This window comes from Oncorhynchus mykiss, chromosome 21 (assembly GCF_013265735.2).
Source record: "Oncorhynchus mykiss isolate Arlee chromosome 21, USDA_OmykA_1.1, whole genome shotgun sequence".
Taxonomy (NCBI): domain Eukaryota; kingdom Metazoa; phylum Chordata; class Actinopteri; order Salmoniformes; family Salmonidae; genus Oncorhynchus; species Oncorhynchus mykiss.
This window is the reverse complement of record NC_048585.1, coordinates 17612275-17638696: the sequence shown is the minus strand read 5'-3', so window position 1 is coordinate 17638696 and position 26422 is coordinate 17612275. Positions and strand designations below refer to the sequence as shown.

The 26422-nt window shown below is 46.9% G+C and overlaps 1 protein-coding gene across 1 annotated transcript in view; it reads right to left on the bottom strand.

Annotated features, from left to right (window-relative positions):
• The window catches only part of LOC110499879 (staphylococcal nuclease domain-containing protein 1), a 311077-nt gene that overhangs the window by 16811 nt on the left and 267844 nt on the right, over positions 1-26422 (bottom strand). The window contains exons 21-22 of the mRNA XM_036957135.1: positions 20671-20784; positions 13036-13239 (exon numbers count right to left, since the gene is read on the bottom strand). Coding sequence (XP_036813030.1) covers positions 13036-13239; positions 20671-20784 — 318 coding nt within the window. The remainder of the gene's footprint in view (positions 1-13035; positions 13240-20670; positions 20785-26422) is intronic.

Here is a 26422-nt window from a genome sequence, read left to right as displayed (position 1 = left end):
GAGGAACCCAGGGCCAACCGCACCAGCATATGGTCTCACAAGGGGTCTGAGGATCTCATTTCGGTACCTAATGGCAGTCAGGCTACATCTGGCGAGCACATGGAGGGCTGTACGCCCCCCCCCAAAGAAATGCCACCCCACACCATGACTGACCCACCGCCAAACCGGTCATGCTTGAGGATGTTGCAGGCAGCAGAACGTTCTCCACGGCGTCTCCAGACTCTGTCACGTCTGTCACATGCTCAGTGTGAACCTGCTTTCATCTGTGAAGAGGACAGGGCGCCAGTGGCGAATTTGCCAATCTTGGTGTTCTCTGGCAAATACCAAATGTCCTGCACGGTGTTGGGCTGTAAGCACAACCCCCACCTGTGGACGTCGGGCCCTCATACCACCCTCATGGAGTCTGTTTCTGACCGTTTGAGCAGACACATGCACATTTGTGGCCTGCTGGAGGTCATTTGCAGGGCTCTGGCAGTGCTCCTCCTTGCACAAAGGCGGAGGTAGCGGTCCTGCTGCTGGGTTGTTGCCCTCCTACGGCCTCCTCCACGTCTCCCGATGTACTGGCCTGTCTCCTGGTAGCGCCTCCATGCTCTGGACACTACGCTGACAGACACAGCAAACCTTCTTGCCACAGCTCGCATTGATGTGCCATCCTGGATGAGCTGCACTACCTGAGCCACTTGTGTGGGTTGTAGACTCCGTCTCATGCTACCACTAGAGTGAAAGCACCGCCAGCATTCAAAAGTGACCAAAACATCAGCCAGGAAGCATAGGAACTGAGAAGTGGTATGTGGTCTCCACCTGCAGAATCACTCCTTTATTGGGGGTGTCTTGCTAATTGCCTATAATTTCCACCTGTGGTCTATTCCATTTGCACAACAGCATGTGAAATTTTATTGTCAATCAGTGTTGCTTCCTAAGTGGACAGATTGATTTCACAGAAGTGTGATTGACTTGGAGTTACATTGTGTTGTTTAAGTGTTCCCTTTATTTTTTTCAGCAGTGTATATATGAAGTGGGTAAATCAGTATGTAAACATTAAAGTGTTTAATGACTATAGTGTTCAATGACTATATACAGTGTTCAATGACTATATACAGCATAGCGTAAAGCAGTCTCTAAGGTAAAGGGTAGAGTACCGGCTGTTAGCTGGCTAGTGACAGTGTCTAAGGTTCAGGCCAGGGTACTGGACGGAGGCCGGCTAGTGGTGACTATTTAACAGTCTGATGGCCTGGAGATAGAAGCTGTTTTTCAGTCTCTCGGCCCCAGCTTTGATGCACCTATACTGTTTCCTCCTCCTAGAGTTTAGCGGGTGAACAGACCGTGGCTTGGGTGGCCTTGATGATCTCCTTGATAATCTCCTTGGCCTTCCTGTGACACTGGGTGCTGTAGATGTCCTGGAAGGCAGGCAGTGTGCCCTGATGATGCGTTGGGCTGACAGCAGCACCCTCTAGAGAACCCTGTGGTTGCAGACAATGAAATAGCTATGGTGATACAGCCCGACAGGATGCTCTCAAGGGTGCATCTGTAGACGTTTGTGAGGGTCTTAGGGGCCAAGCCGGATTTCTTCAGCCTCCTGAGGTTATAAAGGCGCTGTTGCGCCTTCTTCACTACACTGAATGTGTGAAGGGACCACTTCAGGTGCTCTCTCTACTCTCTCCTGTAGTCCACGATCAGCTCCTTCGTTTTGTTGACGTTGAGGGTCGAGGTTATTTCCTGGCACCACTCCGCCAGGGCTCTCACCTCCTCCCTCTAGGCTGATGATTGAGTTGGAGACGTGCATGGCCACGCAGTCATGGGTGATCAGGGAGTACAGGAGGGGGCTGAGCATGAACCCCTGTGGGACCCCTGGGTTGAGGATCAATGTGAGAGGTGTTGTTGCCTAACTTCCCCACTTGCGGTCAGCCCTTAAGGAAGTCCAGGACCCAGTTCAACATGGAGGAGTTCAGAACCAGGGCCCTGAGCTTAGTCATGAGCTTGGAGGGCACTATGGTGTTGAAGGCTGAGCTGTATTCAATTAACAAAATGTTACATTCTTACATTGGGGTAATATGTGAATTGTAGTGGGTCTAGGGTGACATGAACCTTAACTAGCCTCTCAAAGCACTTCATGATGACAGAGGTGAGTGCTATGGGGTGATAGTCATTTAGTTGAGTTACCTTCACTTTCTTGGGTACAGGAACAATGGTGGACATCTTGAAGCAAGTGGGGACAATGGACTGGGACATGGATAGAATGAATATGTCCATAAACACTCCAGCCAGCTGGTGTTCCCATGTACACAGCTTGGCAGCTCGAGCCGCCAGTATCTATAATACGTGAATGTCTAAGGTCCCCGCCACATACAGTACGTCTCTTGTCTGAGCCGTTGAATTGATTCCCTCGTAACACACACTTTCCCCACCATCACCACCTCAACACATGGAATAATGTTATCAAAGGGAGGCATGAAGCAGAATGTGGGAGGGGGGCTGAGAGAGAGGAGAGGCCAGGGTTGGGCTAAGGCAGAGCGGAAATAATCAGCATTAACAGCATTTTAAATCACATCTCATTTAGAATGAAAGGTCTGATCCACCGCCGTTTACTTTAATTCCTGTGGATTATAATTCATCATGGCGGCGCTCTCAAAGACATGCAAATTCATGCAAATTCTGGATGCTAGCACCTTGCCTTCCCATTTTGCTGTGCACAACCTCTCTTTGGGCTAGGTGAAATAGAAAGGATGAAGAGCAAGAGAGGGATGGAAGGAGAAACATGACGAGGAGAAGAGAGGGATGGAAGAAGAGACAGGACTAGGAGAAGAGAGAGGGATGGAAGGAGAAACATGACGAGGAGAAGAGAGAGGGATGGAAGAAGAGACAGGACTAGGAGAAGAGAGAGGGATGGAAGAAGAGACAGGACTAGGAGCAGAGAGAGGGATGGAAGAAGAGACAGGACTAGGAGAAGAGAGAGGGATGGAAGAAGAGACAGGACTAGGAGAAGAGAGAGATGGATAAGAAGGAAAATGGAGAAGGGGAGGTTGAGCGAGAGACGGGAAGATGGAGAGGCAGAGAGAAGGTGAGCATAGGAGAGATGGATGGAGAGAGAGGGAGGGAGAGAGAGAGGGAGAGAGAGGGAGGGAGAGCAAATGGAAAGAGGGAGTGAGAGAGACATTAAAAGGGATGGGAGGAATGAGTGAGCGCTCAGTGTGCGGGTGAGGGTGTGCCAGGGGTGGCAGAGTGCCACTCTAGCCCGACAGAGTAGGGGGGGGGGGGGGTAGTGCCAGGGCTCTCCCTAAAGATGGCCTCCCATGCCAGCATGCCTGAGGGGCGAAGGCTTGAGAGAGAGCGGAGACAGGAGGGGAGAGAGGAGGGGAAGGCATATTCTCCATCACCCTGCCACACACACCACATGGTTTAAGGCTCTGAGGCAATGACCGGCGGAGGAGGTGTGTGTATGTATGTGTGTCTGAGTGTGTGTGTGATAGCCTGACACACACACACACACACACTAAGGGGGAGGACCAGCCGTCGGCCCTGCCAAAGCTGTTGGAGTTAGTGAGTTCTACAGAGAGTTCCTGACTCATTTCAGGATATGAAAGGAGAGAGTTCAGCAGTTCATACAGACTGCCTCCTGTCTGCATTCACCTGCTCTTCAGCCTGACACACTCTCACACTCTCCACCCGACAGTAGAGTAGCTTGGGAGGGTGATGTACCATCTCCACCCGATAACATCTCCTAACCTTAACAGGATAATGGAGGACGGAAGACAGGGTGGTGCGGCAGGTGCCGCTTCTCATTCGAATGCAGTTATTTTATCTAAAACATCAGGTGTAATCCGACCCCAGCCAAGTAACTCATGCAAAGAGTTAAAGCGCAATTATGCGTTTTATCTCTAGTGCTTTGCCATGATTGTCAGTTATGTAGCTGCTCTACTGATAATCTCAGTGCGTCCTTGCTGGGATGACACAATCAGTCTACTACCGGAGAATATCAACACCAAACACATTGGTTCACGTTCCACGGGAGCGGACAGTACACAGCATACCATAATGTTCTGAATAATGACCACGTCTACCTCGCTCCCTATTCCACTGAACCGCTTAGGCGTAACAAACAAGTCCAACATTTATCAGAAACTGTTAAACTACCTGTTCACTACCCTCCTGCGGGGATGTGCAACTCAACCCTGGGCCCAACATCACCGAGCCAGCGATACTCACCGGAGTGGAAAGCAGTGGATGACCTCGTCCACTGATCGTCGCCGCTGTGGAGGTGGGTGAGTGCCATGGTCCCATGGTTTCTCTCGACTCACCCGGCTCCAGGATAGATTTTGACTCTTCAAACATACCCAAGTCGTTATATGCGATCCCTGACTCTGCTTCTGGTACGCAAGCGGTTACAATTAGTTCTCTGCATCCAGTGCAGGCGGGAGGGATTGGTAATTGCGCTACCGAACTGCCCCTAATCAAAACGAAACAAAACGGCCTACACCCAGCCGTCAGAAAACACAGAACATTTAACTTATTTCAATGTGTCAATCACTCTCGGGTCATCTGGAACCCACGAGCTAATCCCAAGGGACTACTAGGGGGCACTTGAACATTCCTAGTGTCATTCCAAAAAGTGATCAAATTCAACATCTACTCACAGACTTCAACCTTGATTTCTGCCTCTCAGAGACATGGCTCCATAAAACCTCTCCATATGCTGCTTTGATTGTGCCTGGCTACAATGTTTTCAGGAGAGACAGGACTGAAGGAAGAGGGGTGTGTGATGATTTACATTAAAGAACATATTTGATGTAAACAAATTGAGTGGTCATGTGATAATGAACTAGAATGTATTGGCCTGAATGTTACACTGTCTCCCAAAATGTCCATTTCCATTATTGGAATGTATAGGCCACCTTCCACCCCAAGTGTGTTTTTTTTATCAGTTTAATAACATGCTTAGGGAATGTGATTTTGGGAAAGAGGTCATCTTAATGTGATGACAAGTCTTGTAGGAAAACCCTCAAACGGATCACTAATACCTTTGACCTTACACAGCTAGTTAAAGGGCCAACCAGGGTGACTTGTTGTTCTAAAACACAGATTGATCTGGTGTTCAGTAATAAACCAGAGAGAGTGACTAAATCATTCAATATGGTTACTGGGCTGTCTGATCATAATCTGACACTTATAGCCAGAAAGCTGTCTATAAGAGCAGGTTTAACCTCTCTACTGTTAGAAAGCCGGATCAACTAAGAAAACCTAAGAGTGAATTAAACTATTTTGAAAACGCAATTAAGGGAATAAACTGGAATGATATCTTGTCCTATACAGACGTGGAAGCTGATAGTCAGGTTTTTCTATCCACAATCCAGACTACAATAAATGGCTTCCTAAAGAAAATCAAATCCAAACCTGGCCAAAAGAGCACTCTTCCTTGGCTAAATGGAGAAATCTGGAAATTGATGAAAGAACGAGATTATGCTCTAAAAATAGCCCTAAGATCCAAATTGGAGCATGACAGACGTAGGTTTACCATGTTGAGAAATAAGGTGATGAAAGAAATCAGACAGGCCAAGGCAAACTTTTCTATTAACATAATTGGTGAAGCAAAGGGAAATTCTAAATTGATCTGGGAGAATCTAAAAAAGTTAACAGGGAAATACCATAGTAACATTGCAAAAAGACTAGAAATCATGGTGAATAACAATCTAACACAGGATGCAGCCAAAATAGCAATAGCCTTCAATTCCTACCCCTCCCCTGGTTTCTTGGGCTCAGTGCAAGTGAATGACGCTCAACCTGTCTTCATCATAAGGGAGGTTTCTGAGTCAAAGGTGAACAAGGTGATTAGCTCACTAAAGAACTCTAAAGGCAAATATGTGTTTGGGCTGGACTCTACCTTTCTTAACTACAAAGAGTCACTCATTGGCCCATTACTAAGGTCACCAACACATCTATTGGTCCCCCTGACCAAAGGTATGGAAGTCAGCCATAATAACGGCCATCTTTAAATCGGGTGACCCTGCTGACGTGAGTAACTACAGGCCCATTAGTATTCTACCTGTGGTGTCGAAGGTTGTTGAAGAGTGTGTAGCAGAATAACTGATTGCCCACCTCAACAACAGCCCCTTCACATTACACTCCATGCAGTTTGGCTTCAGAGCGAAACACTCCACAGAAACGACCAAATTCTGTCTTCAGGAAAATGTGAAGTCCAAGATGGACAAAGGGGGCATTGTTGGGACTGTGTTTCTGGGCCTAATGAAGGCTTTTGATACTGTTAACCATGAGGTTCTCATCACAAAATTGTCCAAGTTCAACTTTTCCCCTGATGCCTTGAGATGGAAGAAATCATACCTCGAAGGCAGAACTCTGTCGCCCACTCTTAGCTATGATGTGGGTGTGCCCCAAGGGTCAATACTGGGGCCCCTCCTGTTCAGCCTGTACATTAATGATCTGCCTTCTGTCTGTACTGGGTCTGAAGTTCAAATGTATGCAGATGATACAGTGATATATGTGCATGCAAAGAGCAAACAACAAGCTGCACAAGAACTCACTACTGTAATGGTCCAAGTTACAAAGTGGCTCAGTGACTCGTGTTTGCATCTCAATGTGAAAAAAACTGTCTGCATGTTCTTCACAAAGAGGGCAACAGATACTACTGAGCCAGATGTCTATGTGTCAGGGGAGAAGCTCCAGCTGGTATCTGATTTGAAGTACCTTGGCATCATACTTGATTTCAACCTCTCTTTTAAAAAGCAGGTGAAAAAGGTAATTCAAATAACCAAATTCAACCTAGCTAATTTCCGTTTTATACGAAATTGTTTGACTACAGAGGTAGCAAAACTGTACTTCAAATCTATGATACTCCCCCACATAACATACTGCTTGACTAGTTGGGCCCAAGCTTGCTGTACAACATTAAAACCCATTCAGTTTGTCTACAAACAGGCTCTCAAAGTGCTTGATAGGAAGCCCAATAGCCATAATCACTGTTACATCCTCAGAAAGCATGAGCTCCTGAGTTGGGAAAATCTTGTGCAATTTTCCGACGCATGTCTTGTATTCAAGATCCTAAATGGACAGGCTCCCCTCCACTCAGTAATTTTGTTAAACAGAAAACCCAAACATATGGCAACAGATCCACAAGGTCTGACATGAGAGGTGACTGTATAGTTCCCGTAAGGAAAAGCACCTTTAGTAAATCTGCATTCTCTGTGAGAGCTTCCCATGTCTGGAATACACTGCCATCAGACACACAACTGCACCACATATCACACTTTCACAAAAAAACATGAAGTCATGGCTAAAGGTCAATGAGATATGTGAACATGGTCCCTAGCTGTGTATTGCTGCTTTCCATGTTGTCTTGTTGTCTGTAGCTTGTGAGGTGTGAAAACACGGTGGCTTTTATGGGTTTTGTCTTGTTGCTTTTTGTGCTATGTTACTCTGTCTGCATGCTGTGTCTTGCTTGTCCTATGTCGCCCTGTCTGCGTGCTGTGTCTTGCTTGTCCTATGTTGTTCTGTCTGCGCGCTGCTTGTTCTATGTTGCTCTGTCTGCGTGCTGCATCTTGCCTGTCCTATGTTGCTCTGTCTGCGTGCTGCTTGTCCTATGTTGCTCTGTCTGCGTGCTGCGTCTTGCTTATCCTATGTTGCTCTGTCTGCGTGCTGCGTCTTGCTTGTCCTATGTTGCTCTCTCTGTGTGCTGCGTCTTGCTTGTCCTATGTTGTTCTGTCTGCATGCTGTGTCTTGCTTGTCCTATGTTTCTCTGTCTGCGTGCTGTGTCTTGCTTGTCCTATGTTGCTCTGTCTGCGTGCTGCGTCTTGCGGTTGAAAATGAGCCGGTTGGCTAAAACCAGCACTTTTACTGAAACGTTGATTAATGTGCACTGTCCCTGTAAAAATAAAATAAACTCAAACTCAAGACAGTAGAGTAGCTTGGGAGGGTGATGCACTATCTCCACCCGACAGTAGAGTAGCTTGGGAGGGTGATGCACTATCTCCACCCGACAGTAGAGTAGCTTGGGAGGGTGATGTACTATCTGGATACACTGTTGAGCTCTACTACAGTACCACCAGTGAGAGGTACAGGAGTGTGTGATCCAGTCAATGAATATTATCTCAGTAAGATACTGTGTGTGTGTGTACACATGATGTGTGACAGGAGTGTGTGTGATCCAGTCTGAATGAATATTATCTCAGTAAGATACTGTGTGTGTGTGTACACATGATGTTTGACAGGAGAGTGTGTGATCCAGTCTGAATGAATATTATCTCAGTAAGATACTGTGTGTGTGTGTACACATGATGTGTGACAGGAGTGTTTGATCCAGTCTGAATGAATATTATCTCAGTTAGATACTGTGTGTGTGTGTGTGTGTGTGTGTGTGTGTGTGTGTGTGTGTGTGTGTGTGTGTGTGTGTGTGTGTGTGTGTGTGTGTGTGTTTGTGTGTGACAGGAGTGTGTGATCCAGTCTGGATGAATACCAGCTATGTCCTCGTGGAATATCAATGCCCAGCAATATGTGTTTGTATGTAATACGCCATAAGCCGATGCTGTGTCATTAATCATTGACAATATGCAGGCCAGTAGCTTTCATTTGATCACACATTAGCCAATGCAATACACCTGAGATGTATTCCAGATCCCTGACTGCACTAAAGCAAACAGACGGCTGTTTTGATGCTATAGTAACCTGATATGCAATAACATACTAACCTCTGATTTGAAATGTAATACCTGTGAATATACATATATGTCATGTCATCACTATGTATTGACGTAATATCCATAAAATGGTAATCCTATTGCTATAGTAATATCAAACATCATTTCTATGTATTACTGTGTAGGCCGAATACTAAGCAACAACTAGCCTATGCAATAACGTGTGTGGGCTCTTCAGCTAGGTTAGTCCTCTGTGTTGGGGGGCCTCTAGCTAACTGCCCGTTACGGCTCTGCGCTCTTAAAGTTAGCCACTCTGGCCCTGCAGTGATGCATGCCTGGTTTTACTGCGCCTGACTCAGACCACACTCTCCCCATCTCAGCTCTTTATCTTCCCCTCCACACCTCCTCTGGCTGGCTACCGCCTTCTCTCTCTCTCTCTCTATCACCCCCGCTCTCTCCATTTTCTCCTCTCTTTATCTATCCCCCCACTCTCTCCATTTTCTCCTCTCTCTCTATATCTATCCCCCTCACTCTCTCCATTTTCTCCTCTCTCTATTTATCCATCCCACATTCTCTGTCGTTCTCTCCTCTCTCTATCCCCCTCACTCTCTCCATTTTCTCTTCTCTCTCTGTATCTTTCCCCCTCACTATCTCAATTTTCTCCTCTCTCTCTATTTATCCATCCCAAATTCTGTCGTTCTCTCCTCTCTCTATCCCCCTCACTCTCTCCATTTTCTCCTCTCTCTCTATATCTATCCCCCTCACTCTCCATTTTCTCCTCTCTCTATATCAATCCCCCTCACTCTCCATTTTCTCCTCTCTCTCTATATCTATCCACCCACTCTCTCCATTTTCTCCTCTCTCTATCTATCCCCCTCACTATCTCCATTTTCTCCTCTCTCTATATCTATCCCCCTCACTCTCCATTTTCTCCTCTCTATTTATCCATCCCCCATTCTCTGTCATTCTCTCCTCTCTCTATCCCATACTCTCTCCATTATTTTCCCCTCTCTCTCTCTATCCCTCTCTCTATTTGTCCATCCCCCATTCTCTGTTGTTCTCTCCTCTCTCTATCCCCCTCACTCTCCCCATTTTCTCTTCTCTCTCTGTATCTATCCCCCTCACCCTCTCAATTTTCTCCTCTCTCTCTATTTATCCATCCCACATTCTCTGTCGTTCTCTCCTCTCTCTATCCCCCTCACTCTCTCCATTATTTCCCCTCTCTCTCTATCTATCCCTCTCTATTTATCCATCCCCTATTCTCTGTCGTTCTCTCCTCTCTCTACCGACCTCCCTCTTTTTCTCTCCAACAATAATAGCAGCAGAGAAATACATTTATCATTATACTTATATTGTCTATCTTTATTGCAAGGACAATGCTTAAGTGTGTTGTCCATTTGCTACAGGGCATATCCACAAAACAAACAGAGTTTCCCTTCAAATAAATCTAACAAATCCCGCTCTCCTCTATGAAAGACCAGCGCCTGAGAACATCAATTTGTCATCTGGAATACAATAATGTCAGGTGGGAAAAAACTGTGTTTGTTGTTGTAATATCACAAACGGACGTGGGAGTTTCCCCACTAAGCATTCCAGCTTTAAACATTTCAAAATAAAGGCCATTTGAGGAAATGGAAGCTGAGCTCAGTTAGTGGTCAGTCTTTAGCTGACAGAGGAGCTTTGTTTGCCAGGGGGACTTTAAAGTGATAAGGTAGAAGGCCTTCAGGGTGCTTTCACCTGTCTAGCCCCCCTCCCTTCTTTTAGACTATTAAAACTATACCACTTTAGACTATATCAATGAAAGAGATGCGCCCAGAGCCTTCACATCCCAGTCTGAACAGGCTGCATCGTTTCAGAGGGAGCAGCACAGGGGACATGACCAGCATAAGACAAACAGGCCTGACAGACTGCATGGCTCTATCAGCGGACAGCAGGGTTCAGACGGCATGGCTCTATCAGCCTGTTTCAGTGGACAGCAGGGTTCAGACTGCATGGCTCTATTAGCCTGTTTCAGTAGACAGCAGGGTTCAGACTGCATGGCTCTATTAGCCTGTTTCAGTGGACAGCTGGGTTCAGACTGCATGGCTCTATCAGCCTGTTTCAGTGGACAGCAGGGTTCAGACTGCATGGCTCTATTAGCCTGTTTCAGTGGACAGCAGGGTTCAGACTGCATGGCTCTATTAGCCTGTTTCAGTGGACAGCAGGGTTCAGACTGCATGGCTCTATTAGCCTGTCTCAGTGGACAGCAGGGTTCAGACTGCATGGCTCTATCAGCCTGTTTCAGTAGACAGCAGGGTTCAGACTGCATGGCTCTATTAGCCTGTTTCAGTAGACAGCAGGGTTCAGACTGCATGGCTCTATCAGCCTGTTTCAGTGGACAGCAGGGTTCAGACTGCATGGCTCTATCAGCCTGTTTCAGTAGACAGCAGGGTTCAGACTGCATGGCTCTATTAGCCTGTTTCAGTGGACAGCAGGGTTCAGACTGCATGGCTCTATCAGCCTGTTTCAGTAGACAGCAGGGTTCAGACTGCATGGCTCTATTAGCCTGTTTCAGTGGACAGCAGGGTTCAGACTGCATGGCTCTATCAGCCTGTTTCAGTGGACAGCAGGGTTCAGACTGCATGGATCTATTAGCCTGTTTCAGTGGACAGCAGGGTTCAGACTGCATGGCTCTATCAGCCTGTTTCAGTAGACAGCAGGGTTCAGACTGCATGGCTCTATCAGCCTGTTTCAGTAGACAGCAGGGTTCAGACTGCATGGCTCTATCAGCCTGTTTCAGTGGACAGCAGGGTTCAGACTGCATGGCTCTATCAGCCTGTTTCAGTGGACAGCAGGGTTCAGACTGCATGGATCTATTAGCCTGTTTCAGTAGACAGCAGGGTTCAGACTGCATGGCTCTATCAGCCTGTTTCAGTGGACAGCAGGGTTCAGACTGCATGGATCTATTAGCCTGTTTCAGTGGACAGCAGGGTTCAGACTGCATGGCTCTATCAGCCTGTTTCAGTAGACAGCAGGGTTCAGACTGCATGGCTCTATCAGCCTGTTTCAGTGGACAGCAGGGTTCAGACTGCATGGATCTATCAGCCTGTTTCAGTGGACAGCAGGGTTCAGACTGCATGGCTCTATCAGCCTGTTTCAGTGGACAGCAGGGTTCAGACTGCATGGCTCTATCAGCCTGTTTCAGTGAACAGCAGGGTTCAGACTGCATGGCTCTATCAGCCTGTTTCAGTGGACAGCAGGGTTCAGACTGCATGGCTCTATTAGCCTGTTTCAGTAGACAGCAGGGTTCAGACTGCATGGCTCTATCAGCCTGTTTCAGTGGACAGCAGGGTTCAGACTGCATGGCTCTATTAGCCTGTTTCAGTGGACAGCAGGGTTCAGACTGCATGGCTCTATCAGCCTGTTTCAGTGGACAGCAGGGTTCAGACTGCATGGCTCTATCAGCCTGTTTCAGTGGACAGCTGGATTTAATCACTGACTCTGTTCCAGTGGGTCGTTTCAACACAATACTGTTTACAGTCTCAGTGGCCCAAAGAGGTGAGCTCCCTGGCGACAAATACACACTATACAGTTACTTATTGACTGACGTGGGCTGACTAAGTGTCTTTCAATGGGCTGTAAAACTTTAGTGGTGGTTTAGGGAAACGAGGGTGATTACGTCTAACATTCTGTGTGGGTGTGCATTCATATGTTTATGAGTGTTTGTGTTCTGACCGGTGAGCCCATTTCTGTGTCTTTGTGTGTGCCAATTTGTACCTAAATGACAGAGTGGAGTAATGTCGGGGCGTGTAGGAGCGGTAATTGCGCCAGGAATAAATATTTCAGTTTTGTGCCTTTATCTTTCATTTACAGAGAGGCTTTGAGTCTGCCAGCTGAATTAGCATAATGAGGGAAGGCAAACGAGCTGCACTTCATGACATTACAAAATGGCCGTCGTCAGAGGGGCCTGTCCTGCTGAGCGCTAGACGTACCGAGAGGAGCGGAGAGATGCATCGCTTCAGATCGGTCTTCATTTTGGATTACTAAACACGTCAGCATTTAGCCACATGCTAGCACTTATTCATAACAAAAACATTGACCTGTTAGCATGGTAGCGTGAGGCTAACAGCCTTGTTGAAATAGACTAGACCCGTCATAGCCAGCCAGTCACATACACTGTCACCCAGTATCATGTTTTGGCCCTGACAAAGTCACTATGACCTGAAAACGTCTGGCACATGTCAGCGTAACCTTTTCTCAACTCTAACGCCAATTCATTTGGCCCAATGCTAGCACTGGTACATAAAACACATCTGTTTTGGCCATAGTGCCCTGACAAAGTCATTAAAAAACTGAAGGTAAACATAACTTTCATTTCACTCTTCGAATTCCGCCGAGGCGGCCATTTTCCTACCATTTTCTGCAGGTGCTTCTCTTTCCGCACGTCCACCATGACCATGCCCTCCTTGACCAGGCTGAGGCCCACGTCGTCCTTGGAGTCGGCAAACTGCAGTGTGACATGGGGGCAGGTGACGCCGCTGTGCTCCACGTTGAGGAGACACTGGGTGTTCTGGATGTCCCGCACCAGGCTGTCCACCACGTCAGCACGCGCATCCTCCTAACGGGGGTGGAAGAGGAGGAGAGGGGAGGTCAAGGGGTTAGGTCACCCTGCTGGAGGCTGTTGAACCGGAACAGTTTATCCTGAAATCTTTAGTCCTCTACTAAAAGGGACTCATATTGTGCTCAGAGAGCGAGACAAGGAAGCCAATTAGGAGTATTGAGGAGCAATAAGACACGCCCAGCCATGGCTTTAAAAAACAGGGATCAATTGAGTACACCCCAACATCCCCCATTCATCATTGCTCTGTCCCTCTCGCTTGCTCTCCTTCCTCCTTGCCCTGGTCCTGTCTCCATGGCAACCCCCGAGCAAGCTGCCCTTGGGGTGTGAATGTGGTGTGTGTCTCTGTGTGTGTATGTGTGGAGAGGGATGCTGAGTGTTCAAGGGGGAAAACTGAGGGGCTTTTTGTTTCTTCTTCTTCCTGTGGTCAGCTTGTCTCACACTCCGCGGGGGAGCTCAGGGCGAGAGAGGGAGGGAGAGGTGGTGAGAGAGACGGATGGAGGGAGAAAGAGAGCCAAGTGGACTGGGCGAGAAAGAGAGAGGAGGAGAGAGAGCCAAGGGGACAGGGTGGGGATATGCAATATGAATGAGGGCCTTCTGCTGAGTGGGACAGGACACTAACGGGGCCTTCTGCTGAGTGGGACAGGACACTAACAGGGCCTTCTGCTGAGTGGGACAGGACACTAACAGGGCCTTCTGCTGAGTGGAACAGGACACTGTAACAAGGTTAGTACTAGCATGCGCCTGAAATGGACCAGTGTGTGGATGGTCATAACTATGCATTCAACTATATATGCTAACAGAGGAGAATGTATTATATATGTTAACGTATATGCATGTATTAATAAGAATATGTGTCTAAGTGAATGACTGACTGACAGTGTGTGTGTGTTTCTGTCTGTGTGGCCACTGGCCAGTTTGAGTCACAGCAGGTGAGTGAGATACCAGGCAGCACCCTCTCTACTCCAGGTGGCAGGGCAGAGAGGACATCTGGGGAGAAACGCTGTCACCACTAGTAACAGGCCCAGAGAGAGAGGGAGAGAGGGTAGAGGAAAAAAACAGAGCAAGAGAGATTGAGAGGGAGAGAGCAAGAGAGATTGAGAGGGAGAGAGAAAGCGAGAGAGAGGGAGAGCAAGATAGATTGAGAAGGAGAGATTGAGAGAGCAAGAGAGAGAGCAGGAGAGATTGAGAGGGAGATTAAGAGAGATTGAGGGGGAGAGAGAGATCAAGAGATTGAGAGGGAGAGAAATGCAAGAGATTGAGAGGGAGAGAGCGCAAGAGAATGAGAGAGAGAGAGAGAGAGAGAGCGCAAGAGATTGAGAGAGAGAGATCTGACCAGAGATTTAGGAACAGAAGAGAGGAGAGAAATATTAGCTGAGAGAGAGAGGATATAAAGAAGATGGGTAAGAACCCCTGAGATAAAGAAAACATTTGCTTTGGCAATGTAAACATATTTTCCCATTCCAATAAAGCCCCTTGAATTGAATAAAGAAAACAGGAACCAAACAAGAGCCAACAGAGGCAGAGAGAGACAGAGAGAGAGAAATAAAAGAGCCAGAAAGAGGGAGGTAGATAAAGGGAAATGGTGAAAGAGACAGATCAAATTAAAGAGCGGTAGAAAGACAAAGGTGGAGAGAGAAAAAGGGGGAGAGCGAGGTAGAGAGAGGTAGAGAGCTGTGTCAGCTGTAGAGAGTGGAGGTGAGGCTGAGGCCTGGGTGGACAGATGGCCCACATCACCCTGCTGCAGCTTCACACTGACTCAGTGGAGAGGGGACAGCACACACACCTTGAACCCAGACACACACTCGAAAATAAACAAATATACATATTGGGTAAGGACACACACATTACAAACACACGCATGGACAGACACACACACAAAAGGACGTGCACGCACGCATGCACACACACGCAGGCACGAACAGAATCACAAAAATAGACATCCTAGGCTAGGACACACACTAAGCTTAGACAGATGTAAAAACACACCGTTTCAGTTCAGAACAAACCATGTGTTTTGATCTTAGCTATGTGATCTCCACTCAGACAAACCATGTGTTTTGATCTTAGCTATGTGATCCCACTCAGACAAACCATGTGTTTTGATCTTAGCTATGTGATCCCACTCAGACAAACCATGTGTTTTGATCTTAGCTATGTGATCTCCACTCAGACAAACCATGTGTTTTGATCTTAGCTATGTGATCCCACTCAGACAAACCATGTGTTTTGATCTCAGCTATGTGATCCCACTCAGACAAACCATGTGTTTTGATCTTCCCCACTCAGACAAACCATGTGTTTTGATCTTAGCTATGTGATCCCACTCAGACAAACCATGTGTTTTGATCTTCCCCACTCAGACAAACCATGTGTTTTGATCTTAGCTATGTGATCCCACTCAGACAAACCATGTGTTTTGATCTTCCCCACTCAGACAAACCATGTGTTTTGATCTTAGCTATGTGGTCCCCACTCAGACAAACCGTGTGTTTTGATCTTAGCTATGTGAAATCCAGTCAGACAAACCATGTGTTTTGATCTTAGCTATGTGATCCCACTCAGACAAACCATGTGTTTTGATCTTAGCTATGTGATCCCACTCAGACAAACCATGTGTTTTGATCTTCCCCACTCAGACAAACCATGTGTTTTGATCTTAGCTATGTGGTCCCCACTCAGACAAACCATGTGTTTTGATCTTAGCTATGTGATCCCCACTCAGACAAACCATGTGTTTTGATCTTAGCTATGTGATCCCACTCAGACAAACCATGTGTTTTGATCTTAGCTATGTGATCCCCACTCAGACAAACCATGTGTTTTGATCTTAGCTATGTGGTCCCCACTCAGACAAACCATGTGTTTTGATCTTAGCTATGTGATCCCCACTCAGACAAACCGTGTGTTTTGATCTTAGCTATGTGATCCCACTCAGACAAACCATGTGTTTTGATTTTAGCTATGTGGTCCCCACTCAGACAAACCATGTGTTTTGATCTTAGCTATGTGATCTCCACTCAGACAAACCATGTGTTTTGATCTTAGCTATGTGATCCCCACTCAGACAAACCATGTGTTTTGATCTTAGCTATGTGATCCCCACTCAGATCATTACGGGCTTCTGAGAAATCCAGGGTTTTAACAGAGTTACAACACTGCTATAACACTAAAGCACTTCAGAGTGCTTGACATAGTAAAAACACAGAGTGTTGAGTCAGACACACCCAGATACACAAGTACAGACATAGAGTGATTAAAGACTAGGGCTCTCAAACACACTCTGCCCGGTTATTAGTGTGTGCGTGTGTGTATATATATATATATATATATATATATATATATATATATATATATATATATATATATATATATATATATATATATATATATATATATATATATATATATATATATACACTGTGCAGTATGTACATACACTGTATATACACTGCTCATACTTAAGCCATAAGGCCTGAGGGGGTGTGGTATACAGTGGGGCAAAAAAGTATTTAGTCAACCTCCAATTGTGCAAGTTCTCCCATTTAAAAAGATGAGAGAGGCCTGTCATTTTCATCATATGTACACTTCAACTATGACAGACAAAATGAGAAAAGAAAATCACATTGTAGGATTTTTAATGAATTTATTAGCAAATTATGGTGGACAATAAGTATTTGGTCAATAACAAAAGTTTACCTCAATACTTTGTTATATACCCTTTGTTGCCAATGACAGAGGTCAAACGTTTTCTGTAAGTCTTCACAAGGTTTTCACACACTGTTGCTGGTATTTTGGCCCATTCCTCCATGCAGATCTCCTCTAGAGCAGTGATGTTTTGGGGCTGTTGCTGGGCAACACGGACTTTCAACTCCCTCCAAAGATTTTCTATGGGGTTGAGATCTGGAGACTGGCTAGGCCACTCCAGGACCTTGAAATGCTTCTTACGAAGCAACTCCTTCGTTGCCCGGGCGGTGTGTTTGGGATCATTGTCATGCTGAAAGACCCAGCCACGTTTCATCTTCAATGCCCTTGCTGATGGAAGGAGGTTTTCACTCAAAATCTCACAAAAATCTCCCCATTCATTCTTTCCTTTACACAGATCAGTTGTCCTGGTCCCTTTGCAGATAAACAGCCCCAAAGCATGATGTTTCCACCCCCATGCTTCACAGTAGGTATGGTGTTCTTTGGATGCAACTCAGCATTCTTTGTTTTTACCAAAAAGTTATCTGACCATATGACATCTTCCATATGACATTCTCCCAATCTTCTTCTGGATCATCCAAATGCTCTCTAGCAAACTTCAGATGGGCCTGGACATGTACTGGCTTAAGCAGGGGGACACGTCTGGCACTGCAGGATTTGAGTCCCTGGCGGCGTAGTGTGTTACTGATGGTAGGCTTTGTTACTTTGGTCCCAGTTCTCTGCAGGTCATTCACTAGGTCCCCCCGTGTGGTTCTGGGATATTTGCTCACCGTTCTTGTGATAATTTTGAGATCTTGCGTGGAGCCCCAGATCGAGGGAGATTATCAGTGGTATTGTATGTCTTCCATTTCCTAATAATTGCTCCCACAGTTGATTTCTTCAAACCAAGCTGCTTACCTATATCAGATTCAGTCTTCCCAGCCTGGTGCAGGTCTACAATTTTTTTTCTGGTGTCCTATGACAGCTCTTTGGTCTTGGCCATAGTGGAGTTTGGAGTGTGACTGTTTGAGGTTGTGGACAGGTGTCTTTTATACTGATAACAAGTTCAAACAGGTGCCATTAATACAGGTAACGAGTGGAGGACAGAGGAGCCTCTTAAAGAAGAAGTTACAGGTCTGTGAGAGCCAGAAATATTGCTTGTTTGTAGGTGACCAAATACTTATTTTCCACCATAATTTGCAAATAAATTCATAAAAAATTCTACAAAGTGATTTTCTGGATATTTTTTTCTCATTTTGTCTGTCATAGTTGAATGAAAATTGATGAAAATATGATGAAAATTACAGGCCTCTCTCATCTTTTTAAGTGGGAGAACTTGCACAATTGGTGGCTGACTAAATACTTTTTTGCCCCACTGTATGGCTAATAAAGCACGGCTAAGGGCTGTTCTTAGGCACGACGCAACGCCTGGATACAGAACTTAGCCGTTGTATATTCGCCATATATTACAGACTCTAAGGTGCCTTATTGCTATTATAAACTGGTTACCAGCATAATTAGAGCTGCAAAAATAAATGTTTTGTCATATCGTGGTATACGGTCTGACATACTACGGTTGTCAGCCAAATCAGCATTCAGGGCTCGAACCACCCAGTGTATAAAAAACATTAAGAACACCTGCTCTTTCCATGACACAGACTGACCAGGTGAATCCAGCTGAAAGCTACGATCCCTTATTGATGTCACCTGTTAAATCCACTTCAATCAATGTAGATGACGGGGAGGAGACAGGTTAAAGATGGATTTTAGGCCTTGAGACATGAATTGTGTATGTGTGCCATTCAGAGGGTGAATGGGCAAGACAAAAGATTTAAGTGCCTTCGAATACGGTATGGTTGGTGCCAGGCGCGCACCTATGTTTGTGTCAAGAACTGCAACTCTGCTGTTTTTTTCCACGCTCAACAGTTTCCCGTGTGTAAAAATTATGTTTTACCACCCAAAGGACATCAAGCCAACTTGACACAACTTTGGGAAGCATTGGAGTCAACATGGGCCAGCATCCCTGTGGAATGCTTTCGACACCCTGTAGAGTCCATGCCCCCATGAATTGAGTCTTTTCTGAGGGCAAAAGGTGGTGCAACTCAATATTAGGAAGGTGTTCCTAACGTTGTGTATACACACACACACACACACACACACACACACACACACACACAATTAATATATGTATGTATGTGTGTATGTATATGTGTATGTACAGTGCCTTGCAAAATTGATTAGTTCTGAAAGGCCCCAGAGTCTGCAACACCACTAAGCAAGGGGCACCACCAAGCAAGCGGCACCATGAAGACCAAGAAGCTCTCCAAACAGGTCAGGGACAAAGTTGTGGAGAAGTACAGATCAGGGTTGGGTTATAAAAAAATATCTGAAACTTTGAACATCCCACAGAGCACCATTAAATCCATTATTAAGAATATGGGACCACAACAAACCTGCCAAGAGAGGGCCGCCCACCAAAACTCATGGACCAAGCAAGGAGGGCATTAATCAGAGAGGCAACAAAGAGACCAAAGATAACCCTGAAGGAGCTGCCATCTCTACAGCGGAGTATCTCTCCATAGGACCACTTTAAGCCGTACACTCCACAGAGCTGGGCTTTACGGAAGAGTGGCCAGAAAAAGGTCATTGCTTAAAGAAGAAAATATGCAAACACGCTTGGTGTTCACCAAAAGGCATGTGGGAGACTCCCTAAACATATGGAAGAAGGTATTCTGGTCAGATGAGACTAAAATGTAGCTTTTTGACCATCAAGGAAAACGCAATTTCTGGCGCAAACCCAACACCTCATCACCCCAAGAACACCATCCCCACAGTGGTGGTGGCAGCATCATGCTGTGGGGATGTTTTTCATCGGCAGGGACTGGGAAACTGGTCAGAACTGAAGGAATGCTGGATGGCACTAAATACAGGGAAATTATTTAAGGAAACCTGTTTCAGTCTTCCAGAGATTTGAGACTGGGACGGAGGTTCACCTTCTAGCAGGACAATGACCCTAAGCATAGTGCTAAAGCAACACTCGAGTGGTTTAAGGGGAAACATTTAAATGTCTTGGAATGGCCTAGTCAAAGCCCAGACCTCAATCCAATTGAGAGTCTGTGGTATGACTTAAAGATTGCTGTACACCAGCAGAACCCATTCAGCTTGAAGGAGCTGGGGCAGTTTTGCCTTGAAGAATGGGCAAAAATCCCAGTGGCTAGATGTGCCAAGCTTATAGACATATAAGAGACTTGCAGCTGTAATTTCTGCAAAAGGTGGCTCTACAAAGTATTGCCTTTGGAGGGGGGGGGGTAGTTATGCACATTCTTTTTTTTTGGTCATATTTCTTGTTTGTTTCATAATACAAAATATTTTGCATCTTCAAGTGGTAGGCATGCTGTGTAAATCAAATGATACAAACCTCCCAAAAAATCAAATCAAATTAATTTTTTCAAATCAAATCAAATTTATTTATATAGCCCTTCGTACATCAGCTGATATCTCAAAGTGCTGTACAGATACCCAGCCTAAAACCTCAAACAGCAAGCAATGCAAGTGTAGAAGCACGGTGGCTAGGAAAAACTCCCTTGAAAGGCCAAAACCTAGGAAGAAACCTAGAGAGGAACCAGGCTATGTGGGGTGGCCAGTCCTCTTCTGGCTGTGCCGGTTGGAGATTATAGGAAAAATGCCGATGGGGGTGAATACTTTCGCAAGCCACTGTATGTATGTGTCTGTGTGTACAAAACTTACGTCTTGTGGGACCTGGATGTAGGCGAAGGTGTACTCAGTGGCTTGTGCAGCCAGGGTCCGAGTGCTGAAGGCTGGGGGAATGACAGCCAGGCGTGTGGACGGCACTATCTCCCTCTGTGGAGGTAGAGAAGTAGAGAGAGAGGCAGAGAGAGAGAGATAGAGAGGCAGAGAGAGAGAGAGAGAGAGGCAGAGAGAGAGAGAGAGAGGCAGAGAGAGAGAGAGAGGCAGAGAGAGAGAGAGAGAGGCATAGAGAGAGGCATAGAGAGAGAGAGAGGCATAGAGAGAGAGAGAGAGAGGCATAGAGAGAGAGAGAGACAGAGAGAGAGAGGCAGAGAGAGAGAGAGAGGCAGAGAGAGAGAGAGAGAGAGGCAGAGAGAGAGAGGCAGAGAGAGAGAGGCAGAGGTAGAGAGAGAGGCAGAGGTAGAGGGAGAGAGGCAGAGAGAGAGAGAGGCAGAGAGAGAGAGAGAGAGGCAGAGAGAGAGAGAGAGAGGCAGAGAGAGAGGCAGAGAGAGAGAGGCAGAGAGAGAGAGGCAGAGAGAGAGAGGCAGAGAGAGGCAGAGGGGCAGAGAGAGAGGCAGAGAGAGAGAGAGAGAGAGGCAGAGAGAGAGAGAGAGAGGCAGAGAGAGAGAGAGAGAGAGAGGCAGAGAGAGAGAGAGAGAGGCAGAGAGAGAGAGAGAGAGAGAGAGAGGCAGAGAGAGAGAGAGAGGCAGAGAGAGAGGCAGAGAGAGAAGCAGAGAGAGAAACAGAGAGAGAGAGCTCAATTAGAGCTTCTTTCATCCACAAAACAAATACCTCACTTAACTACTACATAGACCATTGCTGTAAGCCCAAATATTCAAAGACTGGGTCTGAAAGAGGAGAGAGCGAGAGCGCGAGCGCGAGAGCGAGCGCGAGAGCGAGAGCGAGAGCGAGAGCGAGAGCGAGAGAAAGGGAGAGCCAATTTAACTGAAGTCTCTTAGACCAGGGGTTCTCAAACTGGGTCCTGGGGCCCCCCTGGGAACACGTTGTGGTTTTTGCCCTAGCACTACACAGCTGTTTCAAATGATCCCAACATGATGATAAGAAGGTTATCTGAATCAGCTGTGTAGTGCTTGGGCAAAAAACTAAATGTGCCCCGCCCCGACTTAGAGGGCTAACTCACGATCCTCTCTCTGCTCAGCAGAGCCCTGATATAATAGCTAGAGATAACCACAAACTTCCTATCTGACGACAACAGCAGTGTCAACACAAACTTCCACAAACCTCCTATCTGATAACAGAAGTGTCAAGACACTCAGGCAGTCAGTCTACTTTTGTCATTTTGCTCCAAAAACCAAGATGACGCAGCCACAAAACAACTGTAGACCAAAAGATTGTAGAACCCCACCTCGAATTGGAATGTTGGTTAAAAGGTGCATGTTCCAGGCACAGAGGGACACAGAGTCCCATGGAAAACTCAGAGGAAGGCTGGGACAGAGGAAGGCTGGGACAGAGGAAGGCTGGGACACAGAGTACCATGGAAAACTCAGAGGAAGGCTGGGACAGAGGGAGAGAGAGAGAGGGGAGAGTACAGAGAGAGAGGGGAGAGTACAGTAAGAGAGGGGAGAGTATAGTAAGAGAGGAGAGGGAAGACCTTGAGGGAATGACCTCTCTATGTTTCTCTTTCTCATCACACACACACACACACACACACACACACACACACACACACACACACACACACACAGGATTTAGGTCACAGAATGAGTGGGTAGTAGAAACGTTAGTTTGGAGTGAGGCAGGTGGACGTGATGCCCCTTGAGGCAGACACACACACAAACAGTGTGGGCCTGTGGAATTAATATGGGACACCTTTGGAGAGTAGAGGACATGTTTAAGCCTTAATGACCCATGGTTTAATAGGTGAATGTTTGGACTGCCCACACAGAGGAAAGAAGACATAATATTAATGACAGGAAAAATGGGAGATTTATTTAAGTCATATAGTTTGATAGCACAGTAAATGTGGAAATTATGACCAAATACGATGTGTTCTATGGTTATATGCAAATGACTGGGCAGTAATTTAGGCCGGACGATTTGATTAGGATGGAAAGACATGTTGAAGATCTGAAGTTTGATATTAAAATAGAATATTGATGTAAAAAGCTAGACGAGAATAATAACTGAGTGAGAAAGATGGAGAAAACATGAAAATGTGAGAACGAGAAATAGGGAATTATATAAAAGGAGATTGAGCAAAATGAGACAGACAAGAGAGAGGAAAGAAATGGAGGAAGAGAATGCGATAGAGGTAGAGAAAGCGATAGAGAGGAGGAGAAAGCGACAGAGAGGAAGAGAAAGCGACAGAGAGGAAGAGAAAGCGATAGAGGTAGAGAAAGCGATAGAGGTGTAGAGAAAGCGATAGAGGTGTAGAGAAAGCGATAGAGGTAGAGAAAGCGATAGAGAGGTAGAGAAAGCAATAGAGAGGTAGAGAAAGCGATAGAGAGGAAGAGAAAGCGATAGAGAGGTAGAGAAAGCGATAGAGAGGTAGAGAAAGCGATAGAGAGGTAGAGAAAGCGATAGAGGTGTAGAGAAAGCGATAGAGAGGTAGAGAAAGCGATAGAGAGGTAGAGAAAGCGATAGAGAGGTAGAGAAAGCGATAGAGAGGAAGAGAAAGCGATAGAGAGGTAGAGAAAGCGATAGAGAGGTAGAGAAAGTGATGGGGAGAGAGGAAGAGAAAGCGATAGAGGCTAAAGGGACAGACAAGAGAGAGGAGAGCCAGATTAAAAACATAGATGAAGAGAGATATAGAAAGAAAGAGAGGTAGAGAGCCCTCCATAGCAGAAGCTTCCCAATTGTTGTGGGGGCTCCCAGCCAGCTCAGAGAGAATCACACTTTCAGCAACATGACAGGACACATCGCGTCTGCCATACTCAGCCCTGGGCGCCCGCTATGAGGTCATCGGCCCGACGCACACAAAAGCACCGCACTGCACCATGGGTAATCTCCCATGGGGGGAGGGTCGGCTGGATGGGCCACTTTGTGGCGGTGGTACATCACAGATGTGCAGAGATGTGTACACACACACACACACACATATGCAGTGCTTTCGTCATCCAGAGAATATAGAAAGAGAGAAAAGGCCTGCAGAGCCATTTCCCAGACTAACAGCTCAGATAGGGATTATATTACTGGGAATATGGTGCTCTGAAGACAGAAACAACAAAGCCTCAACTACATAGGACATGATTGATGCCCTGCTTGATGGCGCTGTACAACTAAAGTTATTTTGATTCTGGGAAAGTGATTCCTGTGAATCGCATTCAGCCACAGAGTTGGCCACAGTTGGCCATTAACTAGGCTGATGCTCGATGCTGATGCTGATGCTCGATGCTAACCTGATAGAGCATCATCTGAGCCAGAGGAGAGACATAAGACCATCCTTCAAAGGACAAGTGATAGTTCTTTAATGATGGCTGCTTACCACTACACTTGTTGTTGTCGAGCTGAAGTCAGCTCCAAATGCATGTGGACCCACACACACACACACACACACACACACGAACGAACACACACGAACGGACACACACACACACAGGAATGGACACACACACGAACGGACACACACACATGAACAGGGACACACACACACACATGAACAGGGACACACACACACACACACGAACAGGGACACACACACACACATGAACAGGGACACACACACACACACGAACAGGGACACACACACACACACGAACAGGGACACACACACACACGAACAGGGACACACACACACGAACAGGGACACACACACACGAACAGGGACACACACACACGAACAGGGACACACACACACACGAACAGGGACACACACACACACGAACAGGGACACACACACACACGAACAGGGACACACACACACACGAACAGGGACACACACACACACGAACAGGGACACACACACACACGAACAGGGACACACACACACACGAACAGGGACACACACACACACGAACAGGGACACACACACACACGAACAGGGACACACACACACAAACAGGGACACACACACACACACAAACAGGGACACACACACACACACACACACGAACAGGGACACACACACACGGAACACACACACACACACACGAACACACACACGAACAGGGACACACACACGAACAGGGACACACACACGAACAGGGACACACACACGAACAGGGACACACACACGAACAGGGACACACACACGAACAGGGACACACACACGAACAGGGACACACACACGAACAGGGACACACACACGAACAGGGACACACACACGAACAGGGACACACACACGAACAGGGACACACACACACAAACAGGGACACACACACACACGAACAGGGACACACACGAACAGGGACACACACACACACACGAACAGGGACACACACACACACACGAACAGGGACACACACACACACACGAACAGGGACACACACACACACACGAACAGGGACACACACACACACGAACAGGGACACACACACACACACACGAACAGGGACACACACACACACACACGAACAGGGACACACACACACACGAACAGGGACACACACACACACGAACAGGGACACACACACACACGAACAGGGACACACACACACACGAACAGGGACACACACACACACGAACAGGGACACACACACACACGAACAGGGACACACACACACACGAACAGGGACACACACACACACGAACAGGGACACACACACACACGAACAGGGACACACACACACACGAACAGGGACACACACACAAACAGGGACACACGCACACACGAACAGGGACACACACGAACAGGGACACACACGAACAGGGACACACACACACGAACAGGGACACACACACACGAACAGGGACACACACACGAACAGGGACACACACACGAACAGGGACACACACACGAACAGGGACACACACACGAACAGGGACACACACACGAACAGGGACACACACACGAACAGGGACACACACACGAACAGGGACACACACACGAACAGGGACACACACACGAAGAGGGACACACACACGAAGAGGGACACACACACACAAACAGGGACACACACACACAAACAGGGACACACACACACACAAACAGGGACACACACACACACACGAACACACACACACGAACAGGGACACACACACACGAACAGGGACACACACACACGAACAGGGACACACACACACGAACAGGGACACACACACACGAACAGGGACACACACACACACACACGAACAGGGACACACACACACACGAACAGGGACACACACACACACACACGAACAGGGACACACACACACACACACGAACAGGGACACACACACACACACACGAACAGGGACACACACACACACACACGAACAGGGACACACACACACGAACAGGGACACACACACACGAACAGGGACACACACACACACACGAACAGGGACACACACACACACACGAACAGGGACACACACATACACACGAACAGGGACACACACATACACACGAACAGGGACACACACACACACACGAACAGGGACACACACACACGAACAGGGACACACACACACACGAACAGGGACACACACACACACGAACAGGGACACACACACACACGAACAGGGACACACACACGAACAGGGACACACACACACGAACAGGGACACACACACGAACAGGGACACACACACGAACAGGGACACACACACACACACACGAACAGGGACACACACACACACACACACGAAC